General features: G+C 36.7%; 1 protein-coding gene across 2 annotated transcripts in view; it reads left to right on the top strand.

The window, feature by feature from the left end:
• The window catches only part of LOC145668013 (acyl-CoA-binding domain-containing protein 5), a 115,316-nt gene that overhangs the window by 44,031 nt on the left and 46,374 nt on the right, over positions 1 to 24,911 (top strand). Inside the window, exons 1-2 of one of the 2 annotated variants that reach the window (XM_081735472.1) lie at positions 4,842 to 5,006; positions 24,021 to 24,214. In XM_081735472.1, the coding sequence (XP_081591598.1) occupies positions 24,047 to 24,214 (168 nt within the window). In that variant the 5' untranslated portion in view covers positions 4,842 to 5,006; positions 24,021 to 24,046. Of the gene's footprint in view, positions 1 to 4,841; positions 5,007 to 24,020; positions 24,215 to 24,911 lie in introns of those variants that run through there. The other variant, XM_081735471.1, reaches the window with a different exon arrangement.

Raw genomic sequence — 24,911 nt, 5'->3', positions numbered from 1 at the left:
TTCGTTGTTAGTATTCGTGATATTGTTACCATTTTAGAATAATTGTTACACTGGTTAGTGTTGTGGGGTTTTATTATTGGTAATTTTTAAATGCTTTTTTAAATATTAATTTACTATGTCTTCAAAGTTTGGCAACATTGTTGGTAAATTTCAGCTAGCGGCTCCACGAATTGTACCGAAGTTTTCCGATGTGTTGAAGCTCAAGCAAAATATTTCTATGATTGGTTTAGATCCCAAGCTTCACGACTGGGCACGAGTACTATAACAGTCATTACTTACTGAGCTATCAGAAAAATATAAGTGAGATACAGTTTGTACCCTGCTTGGCCGTCGTAGTATTAAAGAAAAACTTACTTCCCATAATCTCTATCTTGACCTACACAAGGTTCAGCAGATTAATTATATAACTACTGTATCGATGTTCTTTTTCAATTCCTTTTTGTTACTATGTGCATCTAAATTTATCATCTGTGGGTAAGAATAGAGAACATTAAAAATAAATTGGTTATTTACATTTTATTATTAGTAGCTCCTGTTCAGCATTATTGTTAGCGTACGGTAACTCGTTGTGCGTGATCTCTGGTTCTATTGTCGCAAAAAGTATACCATTTTCTGGTATTGACTCCAATTGGAGATATGCCTGGATCAAGAGCTAGAGTACTCCAATCCTGAAAGCCACAAATAATGCCGCCTGGGAACCGATTCGCTGGTCACTCATCAGCCAGTTGAACGTGAGCCGTTTGGCTGGCCATAGCCTTTCATGGCTATAGAGCGAGGAAGTTTAAATCAGTATTTCTTACTAGGGATGATTCCATACCGGGACCAAGTACCTGGGTAAAACTTATATATCGCCTGAAAGATCTTGTCATGAGAAGTACGAAATCGTTTTCAAATCACGGGCAAACCCGCAGCCTGACCCTATAAGGGGCCAGTTTGTTGGTGTTTGTGACCCTATATATGGCATATTCGACAGAAGTAAAAATGAATGTTCCGATGCATCACGCGTAAGCGCCTGAGAATATCATGCTTCGTTTTGGGCTCATTGGTAGAACGTGACTCGGGCAAGGGTTTGATAATATCACTTTGCACCCAGATGTACCCATTTGGTCAGCGTTGCCAACGAATTGTAAATACAATATGGCAGATGGTTTCTCTATCAGTGGTTGTATATCTATGTAACATAACATAAAAATCACTGGTCACTAGAGAGAATATACTGTGGACGTATTCTTTTCTCAAGGACTCCAGTTTGTCAGTGTTGCCAACCAATTGTAAAAATGAGAAGGTGTAAAATAGGTTCGTACGATAAGACGTTTATACACCAAGCTTGACAGAAACATCGCACGACATTGTAGCAAAAAGACGTCGAGTGTGACCATCTCCTAACCATTCTAGGTTGTTAGTGTTGCCAACCAAGTGTAAACATCACAATGTTGCAAACGGCGTACGAACCACTGAACGCATATAATAATAAATGTGACATAACCAGCATTGAACAATGGAACACAAAGTATGAGTGTCCCCGTTTCACAAGTACCCCAGTTTAGCAGTGTTGCCAACCAATGTGAACATTCAAGATTTTTGCATGAAGTTTACAGCATTGACGGATATAATTACACTATTGATCCCTGCTAGTTTTCCATTGTCCAATGTTGCTTATGTCACATTCGTTATATATTTGTTCAATTGCAAGCACGTCATTTGCAACATTGTGATGTTTACACTTGGTTGGCAACACTAACAACCTAGAATGGTTGGGAGATGGTCACACTCAACGCCTTTTTGCTATAGTGTCGTGCTATGTTTCTGCCAAGCTTGGTGTATGAACGTTTTATTGTACGAACCTGTTTTGCACCTTCTCATTTTTACAATTGGTTGGCAACACTGACAAACTGGGGTCCTTGAGAAAGGAATACGTCCACAGTATATTCTCTCTAGTGACGAATAATCTTTATGTCACGTTACATGGATATACATCCAGTGGTAGAGAAATCATCTGCCACACTGTATTTATAGTTCGTTGGCAACACTGGCCAAATGGGTACGTCTGGGTGCAAAGTGATATTAAACCCTTGCCCGAGCCACTTTCTTAGCAATAAGCTAAAAGCAAATAAAAACAGTCACAATACACTCAGGCGCTTACGCGTGATGCGTCGTAAAATTAATTTTTAATTCTGTCGAGTATTTCATATATAGGGTCACAAACACCAACAAACTGCCCCTTTATAGGGTCAGGTTGCGGGTTTGCCCGTGATTTGAAAACGGTTTCGTACTTCTCATGCCAAGAGCTTTCGACGGTATATAGATTTTATCCAGGTACTTAGTCCCGGTATGGAATCATCCCTAGTTATAGTGCGTCCAGTAAGAGAACGACTCTGACAGCTCGCAGTGACATTGCCACTACACGCGTGTCAAAGTTTTTTTCGGTGCAACTGTAGTGGCAATTTAATTAATGGTATACGACAGAGTGATCGTGGTTGGTAACACCGGTATCAAAGTAGGGGCTGTAATATCACACCGAATGTGGTAAGAAACGTTAGAGACCATCTCTTGTTGGCCGTGCTATAGTAAATTTTATCAGTATGTCAATACTGTTTAACTAAACAAAACTGAAAAGAACATCTCTTTCTCATCTCTCCTCCAATTCGTCTCACCTCTGTATACTTAAAAAAAATAATAATACTACATGTCATAACAACCCATAAAGTACTCTGGCCGATCACACGGACCACATTTCAGAGCCGGTGACGCCACATAATGTTTAGTGTGTGTCAGGGGCGCATCCAGGTTGGCGATCGGCAATCGCTCCCCCCCCCCCAGAAGAGGAAACTTTATTTTATATATAAATGAAATCCATCCCAGAGTTTGGAACGCTTAAAAGTAGCTCTAGGTAGCAGTAGCAGTATTACAATCTACCGTGCCCCCCCCCCCCCAGAAGTCCGTCCTGGATCCGCCCCTGGTGTGTATAAGCTAATTGTTATGGTAATTGTTAGTACCCTCCATGATGTTTCTGGCAAGGCACTGAACGGTATTCCACTAATTGTTGCATTTAGGAAGTTTGTAGTTAATTTAATGTGTTTGCGTGGTTGTATTTGTTTTTCCTTTATATCTAGTATTATACAGGGTGTTTCAAAACAACACCGAATTACGTTTAGAAGGTGATTCGTCACACTAACATAAGGCAAAAAATGTAGATCAACCTGGGTTCAGAAATCCGTCATTTCGGAGGTATATGCTGCCGGAAACATGAAAAAAATGAACTTTAAAAGTCCGTAGCTGCAATACTATGGGACTTACGTAGTCAGGTGAAGACTTCACTTAGGAACTGATATGTGCCCTATCCAAATAAGCGTGTTTCAGCATTCTGTGGTACTTCTGGAACAATTTTTATAGAGGTAGTTGGTGAGTAGTACTTCAAATTATATGCCTGTAGCCTAACTCCCTCCATAAAAATTGTTGTACGAATACCGCAGGATTCTGAGACATGTATTTTTGGATAGCACTCATAGTTCCTAAGTGGTCTTCACCCGACTATGGTAGGTCCCATAGTATTAGAGCTATGGACCTTTAAAATTCATTTTTTCATGTTTTCGGCAGTGTAAGCCCGAAATGACGAATTTCTGCATCCAGGTTTGTCTATACTTCTTGTCTTATCTTGATCTCAGGAATCACCTTCCAAAGTTGGTGTTGTTTCGAAACACCCTGTATAAAAATAAAAATGAATGACTTATCAACATAAAGCACATACTATTATACCTAGAAACATAACATTTGGATAAGAAAGTACTTTTGTCAAGGAAACAAGGGATAAGAAAGGATTCTTTGAAATATACATCCTAAGGGAGTTTAAAGGGGGAGCTTTTTTCTTTCTTTTTTCTCAAGAATGAATTGTCTCACAATAGAAAAATAAAACTTGGCATATGAGCTTCCCATTAAAATAATTGAAGTTGGAGACATGAAATTCGATAGGCCTATATAAGCTCATATTCAAAAATGAGTGAATATGTGTTGCAGCATTTTTCGAAATTCCGTTTCTAAAAGGGAAAAAAAGGCAATTTTTATAATGTTCAAATTTCCGGTTTTATATTTTTATTAAATACTAATCTTCCCGTGCGGAGAATGGACATTTTTTTTTACATGTTCTGTTATAAGCATTTGTCATTTGCTGAAGTACATATATTTAAATGAATACTTAACAGTCGAGCTCCATTTGGGAAAGTAGCAGATCTTTTGGAGCGACCAGGCCCCGGTTTGCACATCCCCCCCCTCTCCCCGTTTATTCTACTGACTCTTTTTGCTTGCAAAGGTCACACATATTATGTTCTTCAATATCTCTCACATGTAATTAAGAAGGAATGCATGTTCATATTAGTCATAGACAGGTTTAGGCCATAAATCTGAAGCACGCCTTCCATACTTCTTTGAGAGCTCTTTTGTTAGTTTTTTTTTTTAAATTGATAAAAAAAAAAACTTTTGCGGACGAATGGAACATTACAAAGCTAATTGCTTTCGGCGTTTGCTATTATTATTATTATTATTATTGTTGTTGTCTTTCGAAATATTTGTTTCAATCATCTTGTTACAGTTTCTCATATTATGCAACATGCTTCTTTTGGATGAAACACGTGGTAGCCTTAGGGTCAAATTTTGAGTCAGATATTGAAATAGAATGTGTCCTACAAATAAAGTTTGTTTAAAGTAAAGTGAAAAGTTTGCGTTTGCTTTCTCCGCAAAGTTATTTACAAGTGAGTAGTGTTGCAATTGTGTGGTTCTTAAGCTCGTTTCTTAACGAAAGTGCATTACAGAATCTTTAGAAGTGTTAGTGCTTTGCTAAAGTAAATCCGTCTGTTGACGTGTCCATCTGAGTAAAAAGACAATTGAATGAGTGCTTATTTAATTCTAAAGCTGTTCAAATATATCCATAAATAGGTGTAAAACCAAGCGAAGTGTGTGTCTTTATATTCGATTCAGTTAAATAACTTAAACGGAGGGATTTATTTCACCAGGTAAATATTTATTTTTCATTTAATTATTGTAATTATCGTTAGAAAAACAACCTTTGTAAAGGATTTGGCTTCTTGCCTTTCCGTTAAAGAACGTTGTAAAAAAGGGTATTACTTGACTTAACGCAAAGAAATATCAAGTTGTCTGAAAAATATTCATCTTTTGTGGGGCAAAATTAAGAATACGTTTTAAAGCAGACTTGAAACTATACCGTCAAAAAAATAACGATTAAAACAATTCTTATTTTTTCTTTGAACCATGTGAAGTGAATATTGTGTGGAAGTACTGTTTTGTAGCTTATTTCAAGAACTTCAGGGGCAGTGGGGGATTTAGAAGTTGAAAACTGGGAGACCAGCCGGAACCCAGACTGTGACAGGTATATCATAAGCTTACTACAAATTTTCAAAAATATATAAATAATAGCTTAAATTATCTTTGACACTCAAAAAAAAAAACTGGAGCCCTAGCCCCCCTAGATCCGCCACTGTTCAGGGACAGGGCCACTCCAGAAATGAGTTTATGTAGGGCGGTTTCCAAAAATGACTTGAACTTACTTTAAACTTTGGGTCATGGACTTGGACATAATATACATTTGTTATTATTATTACTATATTTAATATATGAACGGCTCGGGCAAACGTACTGGTAAGGACCACTTTCGGTGAAATTGAATTATTAATTGGAATGAGTTGGGGTTGAACCCTAGAACGGTATATAGGTAGTTTAATTCTGAAGTGTAGCTACAAATAACAGGGGAGACTTGTTTGGTATGTATCATTGCATTGAACTGCATGGGAATGGTCAATCTTCTCTTCTAGTTCGCTCGAAAATTAGAAATGTGACATACCATTGTGTGTTCACCCCTGACCCATTTATATATATTTCGCGCGGAAAGTATTGACGCGACACAAGTGAAAGGTAGAACTACAAATACAGTGAAACCTGTGTATGTTGGCCACCCTCGGTTCCATTGGAAAGTGGCCAACTTACAGAAAATAAGTGTGATTGGTGTATTTTTAGAATAGGAATTCTAATATTACTTGATTGTAAAATTTTAATAATCAATGCACGACAGCTACTTTTAAATAATGCTTATAAAGTAATCATAACAATATACAGTAGGAGAAACCGTTCTCTTCCTGAAAATTAGTCTGATACACTCAATTATTCAGATTGAAAACAGTAACACAAACAACCATAAAATAGAAACATATGTACGCAGTTTATTGAAATTGATATTGTAGCACACTGCGTTATTCAGGAAAAAAAAAAAAGCAAAATTATAAATTGAACAATTTATAGGCAGTTTATGATTTTTTTTTAAGTCGGTACTGTTCTTTTCTATTGCAAAATACGGTCTTTTTGGCACATTTGCCATTCTAATTTTGTAGTTAACTACCTCTTGTTAATGAGCTACAAGTGTTGCCCTCAGAGCAGAAATACTTTGAGAAAATCTTAAGGGAATTCATATACCAAAATTTCCGCTACCTTTCGACAAGCCGTCAGATCCAATAGTTGACAATTGAGATTGTTAGCTTCAGCCTTGAGAATTATCTGGTATCACTAAAGCTCTCCACTGATGAAAGGAGCCGATATAGCTAATGGTTTTGCGAAAACAGACAGCGTAAAGAAATACGTACAAAAATTTCCTGAATTCCTGTACGTGCTTTTTCTCATTTACGTCTTCCTTCACCACCCCTGTATCAGGGTAGTGTTCTGGCCATTGACCTCCAAGAACAAATCGTGGGAATTCATGCTCTTTGTCTCCAGTCATAAATACAGAACATGTGCCTCTCATATGGGAATACGAAAGAGTTAAGAAAAATAATAAAACTGTATTTTGCGTGGCCAAGATACACAGGTAAATTTATCGTTATTATCATACGATAAACATTGCTTCAGTATGACCAACTTCCAAGATGGACAGGTAGCCAACTTACAGAGTAATAAGTAACGAATGTCTTATGGGAAAATGCAGGTTCAAGAGGAACCAGGCCAAGATAAGCAAGTGGCCAAATTGACAGATTTTACTGTAAAAAGGCGGCGAACACACAAGATAAAAGTTAGTCATTATTTTGTTGAACCTCCTTTCTTCTTCTTGCATACTTTGTCGTTCTGGAACACTCAAGGCGAGATTTTGGAGGGTAACAAGTGCAAATTGTCCCAAATCTCCCTGATGGCAGCTTCCAGCAGAGGCAATGTAGATATGTCCATACCATGTAAATGTCTCTTCATAATAGACTATAGGTTTCCTATGGGGTTTAAGTCTGGATTTTACCCTGGCCAATCTTCAAAAAAATGGATCACAAGCATCTTTAAGCCAAGGTACCACACTTTTGGCTATATGACAAGGAGCTCCATCTTGCATAAAAAAGACGCTCCATTTTTTGCAAAGGACGATGCCAATGCATCGTTTAATACCTAAAAATAGATAAACTGAGTCATAGTCTGAGAGAATAACTAACTCCCCTACACCATTGTAACTAAAGGAACCCCAGACCATGATACCGTGAATATGTTTTACAGTTAGACATGTGTACCGAGGAAGGGTAGGATGAGCACCATGAAAACGGTAACAAGAAACGTGGCCTCATCAGTCCACATTTTTTTCGAGTTATTAGCAGTCCAGGTACTTTTTTTTCTTTACAGAAAGGCAGTCTTTTCTTACGATGATTCTCTGTAAGAAGGGGTTTCCGGCTAACTCTGTAATTTCGTAGCCGTAAGTCATGAATTTTCTCCTGCAGCGTCCAGAGGGACATGGTATCAAATAATGCAGACTTGTTTTCTTTTAATTTCCTAGCTGTTAAAGAAGGTCGCTTCTGCAGCTGCCTTTTCATGATCATTAGCGTTCTTTGAGACACTTTCCTGGGCCTGGAGTCTTTGGTCTTGGATGGGGCATTTTGACTTTTTCTTCGCCCATAAAGCGTTTCACTAAACGTTGTACTTTTCTTAGCTTTCGACCCGTTTACCTAGAAATATATTTGGATTTTGTATGAGCATTAAACAGGACAATTACCGCATCAGTTTCACCAGTCTTCAGCACGTAGTAAGGCATCTTGTCACAAAGAAATATCACAGCACACACAGAGCAGCAAGAAAATTACACGAAATATCAAGACCACGTACACACGTCAAGTAATCCTGTCGATCCACCAGAGCAAATTGAAACTTGTTACTCCACAGCAAGCAACACAACAAGTGAGTGAGTCCTGCCAGCAAGCGACAATACTTTACGCGGTGTCATTAAGAAAATATGCGGATGGTGTGTAAAAGCTCGAAAAATATTGACGCTATGCTTTAGGCGTCAATACTTTCCGCGCGAACTGTATGTATATATATTAAAGTATCCCTTATTTTAGGTAATTTCGTGTTGCGATACACACACCTCTCAGATGTATTCTATGTGACCATAAACATGCATTAGTGAAATAACAGCTCTCTACGAGAACGTTAACCCGTGCCGACTTGACGACAAAGTCATCAAATGGCGTTTCCACATTATAATATCATTTAGAATTTCCAACCGTGATAATGGGGAAACTAAAAGTGACAGAGAAACGAAACTTTGCACGAAGCAAATAGAGAAGGGGCGACATCTGCTCGTGTATTGAGAAACAGCACCGGATGAACAGTGTTGCCAAGCCAAGGGAAAGTTATGTTATTGTAAATAGAATGACCTAAATTTAATATCATCATTGGAAGCAGCAATGAAAATAAAGATAAAAGAGATAGTAAAGGCAGATCAGTGTTGCAAACTTTTCGAGAAGTAACTTGTAATATTTGTTGGCGCACACAAGGAGTGAGGTACTACGCTTTGTACACTTTAAATCAGATATTGACAAGAATTGTTTGCGTTGACTCTAAGTCTAGAAGCATCCGCTGAACAGTGTAGCCATCAACAGAAGGGAGAAATTGAGTTTGAAAGAGATACAATAACTCGGAAAAGGTCACTAGTTCTGAATGCTTTAAAACCTATAATACAAGGCGATAGAGCATGAGGAGTAGAACCATAGTTATGTGAGACAAATATGTACAAAGTTTCGTTTCTCTGTCTCTTTCAGTTTCTCCGTTATCACGGTTGGAAATTCTAAATTATATTATAAAGTGGATACGTCATTTCATGACTTTGTCATCCAGTCAGCACAGGTTAACGTTCTCGTAGGCAGCTGCTATTTCATTAATGCGTGTTTACCGTCACATACAATACATTTAGCTGGTGTGCGTATCGGAACACGAGATTACCCTAAATAAGGGACACCCTATATATATATATATATATATATATATATATATATATATATATATATATATATATATATATATATTATATATTCTCGGGTGCTCTAAAAATGACGCCCACAAACTACAGAATACTATTCTACAAGTTAAAGCAGAAAATACGTATAATTTTATACTTCTGGACCTCGTCTGGAGACGCGAAGGACTATGGACTATGTGGCAACGTCGCGTTTAAAGAACCAGAGGGTACAATTACCAATCTATCAAATGGTTATATCGATTCTTCCCCGATTACAGTTGAAGTCAATATACGTTGATAGTAGCACCACGTATTAGTGTAATAATCGACGTAATTGCTTGATGGATTCGTAGAGGGATGCTAACGGTTACAAATTAATGTACGACGTTGCCACATAGTGAAACTTTTGATTCCCCATAGCGGCTGAAGGAGACTCGGGAAGGTATACCATTATATAGCATTGTCGCTTTATTTTGACCTGAAGAATGACGCTCTGTTGTCCATGAGTACCATATTTAGAACACCCGATATATAGATATCATTAAATACACAATTTTCGTTCATATTTTTCTCAATTTTATGAAACTAATTATCAGTTCCTTTGAAAACTAAAAATTTAATTATAATTGGCGAATGGGTGTGTAAAATGCGTTAAGTAAAAAAATATTGTTTTAGAGAAATCGCACGTGAAACCTCAGAAATAAATCAAAAATCCGATTTTGGGAAAATAATTAGCTGTTCTAGCTCTTCATGTTTATAAGACTGTTTTTTGGATTTGTCTGAAACCCAAAACCAGATTTTTGGACTTATATCTAAACTTTCAAATGTGACTTCTCTAAAACACTAACTTTTGACTTAACGTACTTTACACACCCACCCGCCAGTTATCGATTAATTTTCCCATGCCCTTAATTTTATCCATTAAATTTACATTAAGTTTCGCAATTCATTGCATTTCTTATTGCATAATAATGAAAATTATAATTTTTAGTTGAATGTTATTATAGATACACCACATTGACTTGACACATAGTCTTTCGTTCCAAGCGCTGCTATCGGCTGAAGGAATTCAACTCCCTTTCGCGTAGACGGCTACAAGGCTCTCTCGCTTAGCAACAACTGAATCCTTATTGGCTCAACGCGTGGGTGTGTCGAGGGTGGAGCTTTAGTTCGCATATTTGCCACGGCTCAAGACATTTTGGCAGCACTATAGTTGATTTTAAAGTTAATTTTTACCGTTATTTACCTTTTTTCTCACTTCATAATCCGTTAAGTTTTTATTATTATTATTATTATTATTATTATTAATTCTTCCAAATATGGAAACCACATATGCACTATTTTGTTCCATGATCTCCCATTTGTCCGATAATGGAAAAACTGTGACACTTGCTTTTCACAAACCTCAGATGAAACTAAGTTAACGCCATTTAGGGACTTCTGCAGAGATCGAAATAAATAATAGCATGATGGTGCCAGGTCCAGGCTGTACGATGAATGCATTAAAAATATCTCCGCAGTTCTCTCAATGTCTATAGAGTTCTCAAAGATATATGCGGCCTAGGGTTGTATACGGTATCGTATGTTGGTCAGCTCCAGTCGTTTCTTTTGAATTCTTAGGTGCACTCACGCTAATTGACCACATTACATCCGGTCGGCTGTAGCGGATCGTGAAGCACGATGCCCTTTCAATCCCATCGAACTTTACAGCATAAATTTCCTGGGTTGCCACTGAACGTTATTCTCTTCTCATCACTCGTGATCAACCGCTTCAGAAACGCTTTGAGTTCATTAAGGATTCGATGACAGAAATTCTATCGCGTAAATGTTTTTGACTATAATTAAAATTAGGTTTCTGGAGTTTCGACAGGGCATGTTAGCCCATTACATATGATGAATTGCGCTCTCGACGATCACACTACTCGAGGAGGAATCTGCAAGGGAAGAAGCGGCCTTATAGGGCCATTATGTTAGGTACCATCCTGGCATTTGCCTGGTGTGAATGAGGAAAACCCGTCCCGGTAGATGTCCTGAAAAGCTTTACACCTTGTCTCCACCGAGAATCAAACCCAGGACTACTTGCATCAAATATAGGAAATGTTTTTGAGTCGGACCATGGGGCATCCGAACGTAGAGCTTCTTTTTGTAGTCCAATTTCTCAGAATTGTTTAAAAATATTTGGTGATGGATGTTGAGGTCATTGGTAATGTCATGGCTGCCGGTCTTGCTCCAGTTTTGCTGTGTTGGTCACCTACTGCAAGGAACATTTTGGACATCGACATTTCCAGAATGAAAGCAACAGAACAATCTTTTCGGTGTTGCTTTTGTTAATCTATGTTGCCAGTAATCAACAAATTTCTTCACGAACTTGCGCAACAATTTCGTCTTTATCGAATATAATTGTAAAATGTGGAGCAGTTTTGCAGAGAGATCACTTAACTTCACTGCACAACACCTTCCATCCAATTGTAAGAATTCCAGCGTTTTTCTAGATGTACTAGCTTCAATTGTCAGCTGTCAAATGACGTTAGGCCTGACTCGCCGCTACTCACTTGTCCTGAGGTTTGGGACACTAACACCATCTCCTGCACAAAAGGCTCTTACTTTGTAGACACTCTGTATCAATAATACAACTTTATTATTATTCGTGATATCTATAATTCTCTCAATGATTCCCTTCGCTCCAGCTCCATTACTTTTTTTTTTTAACCCTTTAAAACCACGTGGTTAGTTTTACTGTCTTGTGCAGGACCAGTGTAATAGTAAGTAAATGGGTTTAAATTTTCCTTTGGGTAGAACACTATATACAGTTTCACGATTTTAATCGCAGATTCGTTTCGCATCAGAAGTGACAATTTGTTACAATCTCCTCGGTTACTCCGTACATTCAGAAAACTCTAGACGACGACGACTTCTTGGTTTGTGTTAATTTCTGTGGCAGCAGTGTGTCCAACTTATTCACCTTACCGACTGCAAGAAGCCGCGAAACAAAAGTGGAATTATGTCACGAACACTATTTGGAGGATCCTTTTCTACGGTGTTCCTAAGGACCTCAACAGAACATGTTATTGGTCGTGATCATGATGCTCCGTTTTCAATGTTGCCTTAGCCAGGGCCGATAGGTAATTTTTCAACCCGTACAATGACATCATTTTCCGTTCCCCCTCCCCCTTTCTCGAGAAAGAACAAATCTCAAGAGCCACGATGTTAAGTATGGTACCCAATTCTGAACAACGAAGGGGAGGGAAGAGCACTCGCTTTAGAAAAGTTTAAACTCTACAAATGTAGTCTCGTTGTGCTGTGTTTTTCTTCTTTAAATAATAATCTATTATGTTAGTGAAAGATAAAACAAACACATGCAGAGGAAAGATTGTAATTCTTTTTATAGAATTCAATACCGAGCTTCAATATATCAGTTTGTAATTCCAGTGCAACTAGTTCCTGTATTTTTATTTCTTGATTTTCCTTCTCCATCTATTAAAAATAAAAAAAAAAAAAAAAAATTGTTTCCACCATCAATAATAAGGAACTTGTTATGACAGAAACAATACTAGTTTTTATATCAGAACTGTGATAACTAACTAAATAGAACAGGTGTTCAGTTCGCTACTGTATTTGACAACAATCAAGCAATTCATGCTGAGATTTGTTTGAACATTTGCTTTAGCACTGTCCATGTGACCTTAAACTAATGCAATCTAAACATGATTTATGAACATATTATTCACATATAAGGTCAGCTTAGTAAATTTAACTATCATCATCATGAAGTCTGTTTCCAACAAAAAATATTTATTTTAAATAATATAGTTATGACAGATTTTGCCGCCCGTGCAAATGTACTGTACGTGTTGCACATATGATCGACCCGAGCCTGGTCGTAGCGACAGAATTTCACAATCCAACGACATATATTAAGTGCATTCAAATGCAGTGTTGATAGTTATGGCGGCTAGATATGCAGAATGTTCTCATTTAAACTCCTAAAGGAAAAAAATTACTCGCAATTATGTGTTGTCTATTGTGCATTTTCTCACCCTGTTCAGCAACACACTGCTTGCTGACAAACTGGTTATTCAGCCTGTTTTTTGAACAATATTCAGAGTTCATGACGTCCTCGCGTGACCTCGGTCCGTTCGTTGGCCGCGATAGAGGAATTTCCATCGAACAAAATCAGACATTTCAGCCCAATATTAAAACAAGTTTTTTCTTCAAATTTTAGAAGAAATTTTAAATTCCGACAATAAGTCCAAAATTTGAAGAAAAGTACTACCTTAACTAAGTGGTATGAAATTTTGAATATTTACGTCAGTATTTAATTTGTTGAAAATTTCTTTATTTCATAATAAACACAGTCTCAAAAACCTGGCACATTAGCATACAGGCGGGGTGTGATACTACCCCAAACGCGCAACACGACAATTTTAATTGCTTATTAACACACGTGCGCACTGCACGATACTAAACACACTTCTACAGAACAAGCAGGAAGTATACTTAGAATACTAAGGGGAGCATCGCCATCGCTTCCATATCATTGCTTTACTTCTTCTTCGAATACCTACTGCGGTGCGGAGTGTTCCCGGCTTAAATGAAAAGTCTAATCACAAAATTCCATGTTTCTAACAACAGATTTCAAGATATGGCTACCTAATTTTAACAGTTGCAAACTGTACTTTTTTTTTTCAAGCACCTTTTTTCTTCCCATCTAGGGAAAAATCAAGAAACTGTGAAACACGTCGCTTGAAAAATCTAAATATCAAATTTCCTATGTCTAACCTTAACGAATTTTCATATGGCAATCCAATTATAACTATTTTAACCCTACCCTTTTTTCTTACGTTCTAGGGTAAATATCAAAAACCGCTTAAACACATGTCTAATTATTTTAACACGTCCATACACCAAAATTCATGTCTCTAACTCTATATCCTGCGGAACCTGGTGGTTCCATTCCGCATTCACAAAAGCTCTCCATTGACTTTTGTTCTTAGCCAACTGCATCCAGTTGCTACGTCGTATTCCTATTTATGCGAGATTCATCTTAATATTATCCTCCCATCTGCGCCTAGGTCTTCCTAATGGTCGTTTTCTGATTGGATCTCCAGTTAAATCTTTAAAAGCGTTCGTACTTTCTTCATTCTGGCTGCATGACCTGTCCATCTGACCCTTCTAGACTTGAAGATCCTAACAACGTTTGGTAAATGGTATAAATTATGTAGTTCCTCCTTATGGGGTTTCCCTCATTCCCGTTCCTCTTGGGTCCGAATATTAGTCTCAATCTTGTTCTCAAATACTTTCAGAACGTTCTTCCTTTAGAGTAAGCGACCATGTTTCGCAACCATACAGGACAAGAGGCATGATTATCGTTTCATAGATTTTAAGCTTCAAATTCCTCGAAGAATTCGCAACGACAAGAAATTTTTGACTAAATAATAACGAATTCCCTGCTTTCGGTCAACATTTAATTTTTTCGTGGATATGATTTTGGTCTTTTAGTATTAATCCAAGATACTTGAAAGTATCCACTTTGTCGAAAGTACGTAATATTTGATATTTTAATGTATCCATAATTTGTAGTATTACGATTCCGACAAATTTCCATTTTATTTTTTTTTTTTTTTTCATTTACTTCTAAACCTGCAAGTTTTTAATAAGGCCTCCGCATTTCTTTCTATTATTCTCCTATCATCTCCTATCACATTTACATCAGCATACGCCATAACCTGGTGAATATCATTCAGCTCGAGGCCCTGGTTGCTATTTTTGACTTTCCTTATAGCATACTATCGAATAAAGTTGAATAATAATGTCGACAACGCATCTCCTTGTTTCTCGACGTGGAAGCTCGTGGACAAGAATTTTCCAACTCTTGACTTTACTTTGGGATTCATTTAAATACATCCTAATTTCATGTCTCTAGCCTTGAGGAATTCTGAGATATGGACATTTTATGGTAATAGTCAGCCCTCTTCCCCCATTTTCCAGTCGAATGTACAAAAATCCTTGCTTAGTGGGACCTTACATCAAAAATCTTATGCCCTGTCCAAATATCATTGATTTTGCCCGGGAGTTGATCAGTCAGCCAGTCAGGACTTCTTTTATAGGAAGAGATAAAGAAGTTCGTAGCAAGACATGAGTCATCAAACTTCAAAGAAACTAGTTGTAATGTTATTCTAGCTTTCTATTTTTACTCACAATAAGTATATATTATTTGTATTTTTCAGCTGCTTTAAGATTAGTATGTTGACCTGTGAGTGAACTTAATTGTTTGGAGAATTACATCGAACAAAAGAAGGAAGTTATTTAATGATAATTAGGAACGTAATAGGATGATGTAGAGATTTCTCAGAGTAGAGACCCTCGGGTTACAAATTTAATCCTTTCCGTAATGCTGTTCGTAAATCGAACTTATTTTTTCCAGTGAAATTAATGTAAATACAATTGATTCGTTCTGACCACAGAAACATCGTTGCATGTATTTTTCTTATTTTAAAGTTTTTTGTTGTGAAGAATAAAGAATAAAAATAACAGTATTCTTTATAAAGACAAATAAATAACAGTAAGTTAAAGAATACAAGACAGTTATTTACTACGAACGCACAAAAGCAGTACTAGGCGCGTAGAATTGTTGGTACAGACATATGTGGGCGTTCGTATCGATACTGTTCGTGAGCCAAGGGGGGAAGGAATGTTCACAAAACGTGTTCGTAATTAGGTGCCTGAGGATTTTAGTGTTATTTTTATAATAATAATAATATAAATGTATTGTAAGTTAAATACTGAAACTTAGTTTCACAAGAAAATAATGTGTGCATACGTAACTGATGCGCACATTGAGCTGATACGTAACTACTCTCGCAATTTAAAGGAGAGTAGATCAGTTCTAGGAAAACATAATCATATATGGTTATGATGTACAAGTAGTTGATGTACAATATTATGATATACATTGAAACTTGAAACTGAAACACCTGGTAGAAAGCCATAATTTGTATTTTAATAAGGTGTTGGGGCGTCTTTAGTGGCCAGTACAGCAGCAACTGAAAAGAGGTCCAGCACCGTTTGGAGAGGAATTTTGAGCCATTCCTCTTGAAGTGCAGTGACAGGTTCAGCACCTGTACATGGTGAACGGAAACATTTCCTCTCTCGATCCTCTAACCAACCCCATCCAGGCTCAATAATATCGAGGTCCAGCGATTAAGCGAACCCTGGTAGATGTTCAACGTCACTGCCATGCTCATCGAACCACTCTGTGACAAGTTTATCAATGTAAATGGGGCGTTTATTATCCTGGAACACTGGACCACCGTCTGGGAGGAGTATTCGAACTATAGGGTGTACATGGTCCTCCAGAATGGACCTATAGTCATTGGCAGTAACATGACCCTCTGGTACAATTAGAGGGTCCAAAGTCTGCCACGATACTCCAAACCATCACGGATCCACCTTCATGTTTGACTATGGGTACCAAGCAGCCTGGGTTGTATACATCAAAAGGTCTTCTCCAGACAAACACTATTCCTGTTGTTTGAAAAACAGTGTAGCTGGACTCATCCGAGAATATGACACGTTTTAGGTCCTCTTATGTCCAGGTTTTATGTCCCTGGCACCACTAAACCCGCTTGCAACATTTGTGCTACTAATGAAAGGTTTCGTATAGCAACCCTGCCATGAATGTTAGCCTTACCCAGGTGAGGACGAACTGATTTCGTGCACACAGGTTCTACGAGGTGTCTGTTTACTTCTGGGGTGTTGCCAATGCGGTGGTTTCCCGTTTTCGTGCAGCAATCCTAGTCAGTGTCCTGAATCCCTTTCAAACAACTTCGTTTGCCCTTGCAGTTACTCCTCATGGTTATGGTTTGTCCTTCCTGTTCATATGCGCACATTATCCTGGATACTGTAGCTCATGAGATGTTACAAAGTGTTGCAGATTTGAACAGTAGATGCGCCCGTATGATCTGCCCTCTTTTGAAGCGTGATATATCCCTCATTATACCGCTCTACACACCCGATTTGACATTTACTGACGAACCTCTTCTTCTGAAGTGAGTACTAAGGACTCGCACACGTGACTCATTGGCCAAAAGTACGGTATAGACTACCAGATGAGTCTGATGAGACCCACGAAGATCCTGTGCGATTTGCGCAGGTGTTTCAGTTTCAATGTTCATTACCTGTGGTTCATCCTGCGTAATGGCTGGGCGCAGTGGCGTAGCAGCTGCCCCCGCAACCCCCGCAGTGCGGGGGGGCCCCGGTGTATAGGGGCCCCGAAGTCTTGCGAGGAATAAAGTTTTAAAGAAGTAGAACTTCCACCTTACTTGTGTCGGCTTTAAAAGTGGGGCCCCTTCTCTATACTTTGCGGGGGGGCCCGCAAAAGTGTGCTACGCCACTGGCTGGGCGTGATGATTACCATTTCTTTTCCGTTTTTTGTTTCAACTGCAAGTGCTATCCTGCAACTTGATGTGTAGCTACGAGTTAGCAGTTTATTCAAAATGATCTAGTTAATATGGTGTACATACAAAGAAATCTAGTTAATTTTATTTAGATGTCTGCATCAAATTCTTAAAATATATAGGTTGTAAACAATTTTACGAGGGGACTGACAAAAGCATAGGATCCATCCATCCCACGATTAGATGCTACAGCACATGATGTATTAATACGTGGAAACAATAATTTATTATGTGAAGAAAATTTAATGTAACATAGAGGTTAACTTTACATGAAGTACAGAATACTATTCTGAAACAGTAGACTTAAAGACTGTCTAGGGACAGACACACATCCAGCCTTATTGACAACGGCAGTGAGGGGAGGACAAGGGGGACGAGCATCCTCCGGTGTGTACGCATGCCCCCCCTCCGATTGTGCACCAGACATATTGTGTAGATCAAATATAAAACTATTCTCTTATATATATATATATATATATATATATATATATATATATATATATATATATATATATATATATATATATATATATATATATATATATATATATATCTGCCTCCCCCTCCGTCACCTTTTTCCCTTCACCAGAAATTAAAGCTGATGTCGTCGCTGCCAGCAGTTCTTTATTTGGATTGATCCGAACTCCGAAGTTGAAAACATATTCCGTCCTTCTCAGGGTTGCCTATTTATTTTAATAAAATATTCTGCTGTAATACATTTTATGTAATGAATAATAAACTCTTCGGCACTTTCCAATCACGTGTCCATTAGTTTTCTCAGGGCACTTCTGTGTCCTCCCACATTCTCATACCACTGATTATTCCGTCATCATTCACTTGACTTAATCATCCTTCTCTGTTAACCTAAAGGGCTTAATCATGGAACCTTAAACTGAAAGATTACATTGTTAATGATATAACATCTAAAGTTCTGTAAAAACAATGTGAATCAGATAAGATAATTATCATTCCATCATCCGCGTGTAAATATCATCGCTATTTGCAGGAGGACTCTTTGTAAATATAAGAAAAGATATTCGGTATTAGTTTAAACTCCTAAGTATCGTCATCAGTTAAGTTAGTAACACAGCAGCACTTGTTTTTTTAAAAATGTATGAACTTATGCAATAAGATGCAAGAATGTGAACACGGAAGGAAAATACAGAAATTCTATTAGGTTCTTGTATCACTAATTTGTTATTTAAATTTTGTAGTTTCTATGACTTTCAAAATATGCTGAGTTTGTTCAGAATATTGTCATTTGACTATATAAAATCGAAAGTTCCTTTCAAAGATCTTGTCCGTGGATTATGTTGTGATAATTAACTGTACATAAAGGCTTTGAAGATTGATCTTTTATTGTCGTTTTTTTTATTATTATTATTATTACAATGCTTCATAAATATGCACTGTAACACATTTCGTCATGGCCATAGTGAATTCAAGGTTTTCTTTTGTAATGCTTCCACTTTGTGTACTGAAACATAGCCTTTCATAAACCCACAAAGAATTATTGCGTATTTTATTATCAAGTTCGATATTAAATCTTGCATGTGGCAATTGAAGTTTCCGACGAAACTTTTAATAATAATAATGAGGACGATGAACGTGCGTTTGTGCTTGTTAGAAACATGTGATGTTGTGTCCGTGATATCTGCGATAAATTATGGCCTTCGACCCTATTAAAAGATAAGAAAATAAAATCCGTGTTAGTTTCAAAGAACTTGTTGATTATATTAATGTAGATAAGAAATATGAATTAAAATGTGTTACATGTTGTTTTCCAATTTCAAATAATGTTAAATTTCTATCAATATAATGTTTGACTTAGCAGTTGTGTAATCTAACATTTAACTCGCGTGCTTTTAGTATACATTTCCAGGGATTCGAATCCCGATGGAAATAGTATTTCGTCGTTGACCTACCATTTCGAGTCAGTTGGAGAGAATTTTCGATTGGAATGTAGCGAACTCTGGGGTAGAAATCCCCTTGAAAGTCAATGATCAAACGATACGATTATTCAAATCTACTTTGATGACCTATACTTCGTGAAATTTAAATTATGTGATACATACACAGTGAAAGTGCATTTAAGAGGCCTCATCCCGGCGAAATTAAAATACCGCTAATTTTACAGTAATTATGTGATATCTTCAAATAGATAAAAGATAATCGAAATGTGAAACAAGAGCGCCCTAGACAATATTATTTTACATGAGATACTGTCATCACCACTCGCTTATCTGCTTTCGATTTCCACCCATTTAGAAAATCGACATTTATTTTCGCGTTTCTAAATGGCTGGAAATCGAAAGCAGATAAGTGAGTCGTGATAACGGTATCTCATGTAAAATGATATTGTCTAGGGCGCTCTTGTTCCACATTTCAATTTTTTTTTTTTTATCTATTTGAAGATATCACATAATTACTGTAAAATTAACGGTATTTTAATTTCTCCGGGATGAGGCCTCTTAAGAACATCCAGTAGAAATTCATGGACCTGGTCCAAAGTTAATACACAAGGATAACGTGACAGTGATCTCAACATGGACAGTAGTCTCCGTGGCACATCGTGTTCAAAAAGCATGCAGTACTTACTAAGAACCTTAATGCCACGTGCAACGAGACTGAGCGGTCACATAAGTAACTGCTTGAAGAGAGACTATCATACACATGCCGAATGCTTGTTAGGGAATAGTATTCCACACTAGCTGTAGATATAGCCCTAGCTCGGAGACATGGTGCCCGATTGGGAACATTTTGCGGCACCCCAGGTTTACAACTAACTTACATCAAGATCTGTACAACATACATATATAGCGCTCTCCTTGCTGGTCTAGTGGTTAGCGCGTGCGTATGTGGAGTGCATAGTCTCAGTGGTAGAGCGTTCTCCTCTGGTGCTTGAAGTTCTGGTGCCTCTGGTGAGGTTCAAATTGTAAAGTTAAATGACAGGTTGCGATAGGGTCCGACTTCGAAAGACTAGAATGACGTAGCCTCGTGCTAAGTTATGTTGTCTTTGTTTCCAAGTTCGAGTCAAGTTTCAAATGAGGGCCCGTTGAATAATCTCATTAATTAGCGCCAAAATTTTCCAAAATTAATAATGAAATGCCTTATTCCATCAATAACCTGACAATATAAAATGTCAGTTGTTCTGAAAGATTGTACGAGGGGTATTCTTAGGGTGAGTTTTTTCGAAAGATTTTCTCAAAAGCGACGTAGGTGATTTTGATCATATTTCATAATTAATAATTCATTACTAACCTGATAATATGACCCAATCAATTAATCTTGAAAAAATCTACGAGGACAGTTTATTCTTTGGAATAAGTTTTTCAACTTACTCAAACGATTTTTTCATATTACATAAATATTCGTATAATGTTGCACCAACACCCCCATCAGAATATTCATAAGTGTTAGTTTACTTTTGGGGGTAAGTGTTGAGTTTTCTTCTTTTTTTTTTTCTTTTTTAAATATGACATGCTATTGTGTTGCCATTTTATGCACAAATATTTCACTAATGACCCTAACATATGATATTAGTAATTTCTTATGGAAAACTCTACAAGGTATAAGTTATTTTTGGAGTGATTTTCTTTGGGTGAAATATTTCAAAACATCCTTATAATTTGAATTGGTATTTTATAGGAGAATAACTACAGCATAACATGATTTAGTTGAAGGAATTGGAGTGAAAAAGTTTAGTGCGGTGGCTCATACCTTTCATTAAATTCTCATTTCCAGTTGCCGATGTTCCTTCTTTCAATAGATTTTACGATTAAAGGGCCTTTGTAACACATCATAATTATACTATACGTCACATACGTAAAGTATGAGAGTTCGGAAGTTTCACGATTCGATTACCGTTAATTTTGAGAAGATGGAGGCATATGTTTAGTAATTTCCTTTTTTAAGTAAAGAATTTTTCGACTTGTAATTAACTGGCACATGAAGGGGAACATTTTATTATTTGTTTGTACTAATATTCGAGTATATACTATAAAAACAAAGAAAATGTAGTCGTTTTTTTTTTTTTTTTTATTCCAGACTAGCTGAAAATTCCATTCTTTGCACGGGGAGAATTAAGTTCAAGGAAAATATTTGATCTTCCTGTCGCCCTTAGAATACGTATATTAATGAAAGTGTAATACTAAAAACTCCATAAAATATTCTACTTTTGGCATACATTTTGAACCCTCCTCTTCCTTAGGACACGCCCTTTAAGCAAAGTTATTTGGTAAAATCTCAGCTTGAGGCATTAACCATGTTCAAAAATTCACTTCAAACTGTTCAATCATTTTCCCGTGATGTGATTACAAACAAAGTGCTAACAAAATTAGTTGTGCATGATTCCGAAACATTATATTAGTGGTAATCTGTTCTGGTGATCTCTTAATGAATACATATTTCAAAGCTAATTCTGAAACTTGGCATGTACTACTAAGAAACACAATTGAGAAAAATATATGATCACATTAAGGTTACTATTTCAGTCCAAGGTTTGAAGTGTGTTTTAAGAGTTTTTTTATTTTATTGCACTTTTTATGTGGGTTTTACCCGAAAGAAAAAAATGGGAATTTTGGGTTGGGAAAAATTCTAACAACCCTGGGCAAAGATGCATTGTATGTTTGAAACTGCTAGAGGCAGGTAGAACCATTTCATAATGGAAGTAGAACCATTACTGTATAGTACCATTATAGCGGCCATCTTAAAGTCCGCTATTTTGGATTCAGGCTCAACATTTTTAACAGGAAGGAAGTGGATCATACACCGTTTTGGGTAGCTTTTCACCATAAACACACATCTGACATTATTTCGATTTAATTATTTAATAGTTATTATCTTTATAATATCTCTTCATTAACCTATCATTGTCTTTTGAAACTTACAATGTACTTTTGCCTCGTATTGTGTACTATAAATGTATTAAAAACTTGAGGTTGCTTGGGCAGCATTTAATATTTTTCAATTGAGATAATTTTTCTCATGAGTTACTTTGGCCTGATATGGAACCATTTTAGCGGGTAACTCAAAAAACTCAGAAATCATAAAATAAGGACCACTTTAACATATATAATATGGTGTGTGTGTGTGTGTGTGTGTGTGTGTGTGTTAAATATGTTTTCTGTATTTTTTTTTTTATTTTAAATAGAATTTCTTAGTTAATTTTCCCACACTTCGCGTATCACATATGGCGCACTAAGAATATTTGTAATGCGTGTTTTACATTTATGATATGTACGATCTCGAGATGCATTGCACAATTACGATTTGAAAATTAGAGAGGCTATCGCCTCAAAGAGAAGTCGATCAAATATCTGAAGAGGGGACACAAGGAAGTTGTTAATAGACTCTTTTGAAGCAGATATACGTCTAGAACTAATTTAACTAGAAGACCCAAAACTTTATTTCTAAAAATGAAATTGTTATATTCAGCAATTCTGTCGTAACGATTTACCCTATGTTTTAAAAGCATTCTCCTTATAGTATTTTTTTTTTTTTTTTTAATGATTTAAAACCTTTTATATATATAGAAGCCATATACTAGAGTTCGACGTAAAGAAGCTGTCTGTAAAGAAAGGAGTTTGCGTGTGTTTATTTTGTTTATTTAGGGACGAACTTCGGTAGCTACTTTTTTAGGCAAGATTCACTATAACATGCAAACGAAACCAGTTCGTTCCTTTTTTTAAATTTAATCTAATACATGGATTTAAAAAGTAATATAGAAACTTCATAAAGATAAAAGTATCCTCATTAAATTTTTATTAAGTATCAAAGTTATATTCTCAATGGGAAGTGGAAACATTTGTGCTTCGGATTCAATCCTAAGCATTTGAAGTCAGTAAGGAAAGTTCACTTTTCTTCTTTACCTTTGAGACAGGCGTTGAAGTCTCAGGGACAGTGTATGGAGGTAAAGGCTCCAGACTTTCTGGGCTTCGACATTTGTAGAATTGATGTGTTCGGCACCACGCTATACCTCCTTTATTTCCCCAGGTTGCCCCGCCAAGTACACATTTTAAAGAGCCGCACTGGAACGAGGGTAGAACGAGAAAAAAAAATCCCCGTTCCATCGCGGAAATTTAACCCAGTCATATTTATATACTTTAACGTAATTCACTAGTAACTTAGGTCAAGAGCGGATCGAGGACAGACTCCTGGGGGAATTTAATGTAGTGTGAAAGTTGCTGAGATTATCTAACGTCTTAATAGTGTCTTGTTTATAATTGATTCTTTAATTTTTTGTGTTCATAAATCTTTGATGAATTCAAGCTCTTACGTATACATGTTTTCTTATTTTCCAGGCACGTACCAGCCGTCACATGATCTTATGTTGAGGTTTTATGCGTACTATAAACAGGCAACAGAAGGTCCATGTACGTCATCAAAGCCAGCATTTTGGGAGGTGGTGAAGAAGGCGAAATGGGATGCGTGGCACAAACTAGGAAACATGTCTCGAGAAGATGCCATGAACAGTTACGTAGAAGAACTCAAAAAGGTAAAATTTACGTCTGTACTTCTTTCGTACAAAGATTAGTTTAGTGTCAGTATAAAAATAGGGTTATTCTGTGTAATATGATTGGCACGTCACTGTTCCAACTACTTTTATTTATTTATTTATTTTTATTTTAATATCTGTTTAATATAGGTTGTTAGGCCGTACAAGGCTATAGCTATAGTAAGTGTTAAGAATATGTGGACCTATTGGATTTTTTATATTCTTGTTATTCAGCAATGAAATCGACAGCATTCATTTTGCGTTTATTAAGCGTTAATGATTTACTTGCTATGAAGCCGGCTAGGTTCTTTTAGGTGTTGTTCTATACAGTTATTATTCATTCTAGCGTAATTCTTGATTGGAATTTACAATTTCTTACATGTAGTTACATCTCCTTTCTTTGGCAGCTTAAGTACCCTATTCTGATTTCTAGTACTTTTCTTTGAACACTTTCTATTTCTTGTATTAAATTTCCTTCATATCTTAAATAGGAATAAAATTTGGCAAAAGTAAATACTTATTATTACTAATCTGTGATACAGTTTCGGCAATATATCGTTGCCTTCATCAGACACATTATGTATGTACAATGTAAGGCTACAGCGTATATAGAGGGTGGGCACAAAGTCACTTTCTCTAATATGTGAAGAAATAATATAAAAGAAGTTAGGTGACTTAATCTTTATTGTACTTACAA

The sequence above is a fragment of the Thermobia domestica genome, chromosome 13, assembly GCF_964235325.1.
Source record: "Thermobia domestica chromosome 13, izTheDome1.hap1.1, whole genome shotgun sequence".
Lineage (NCBI taxonomy): Eukaryota > Metazoa > Arthropoda > Insecta > Zygentoma > Lepismatidae > Thermobia > Thermobia domestica.
This window is presented reverse-complemented; position numbering and strand designations above follow the sequence as displayed.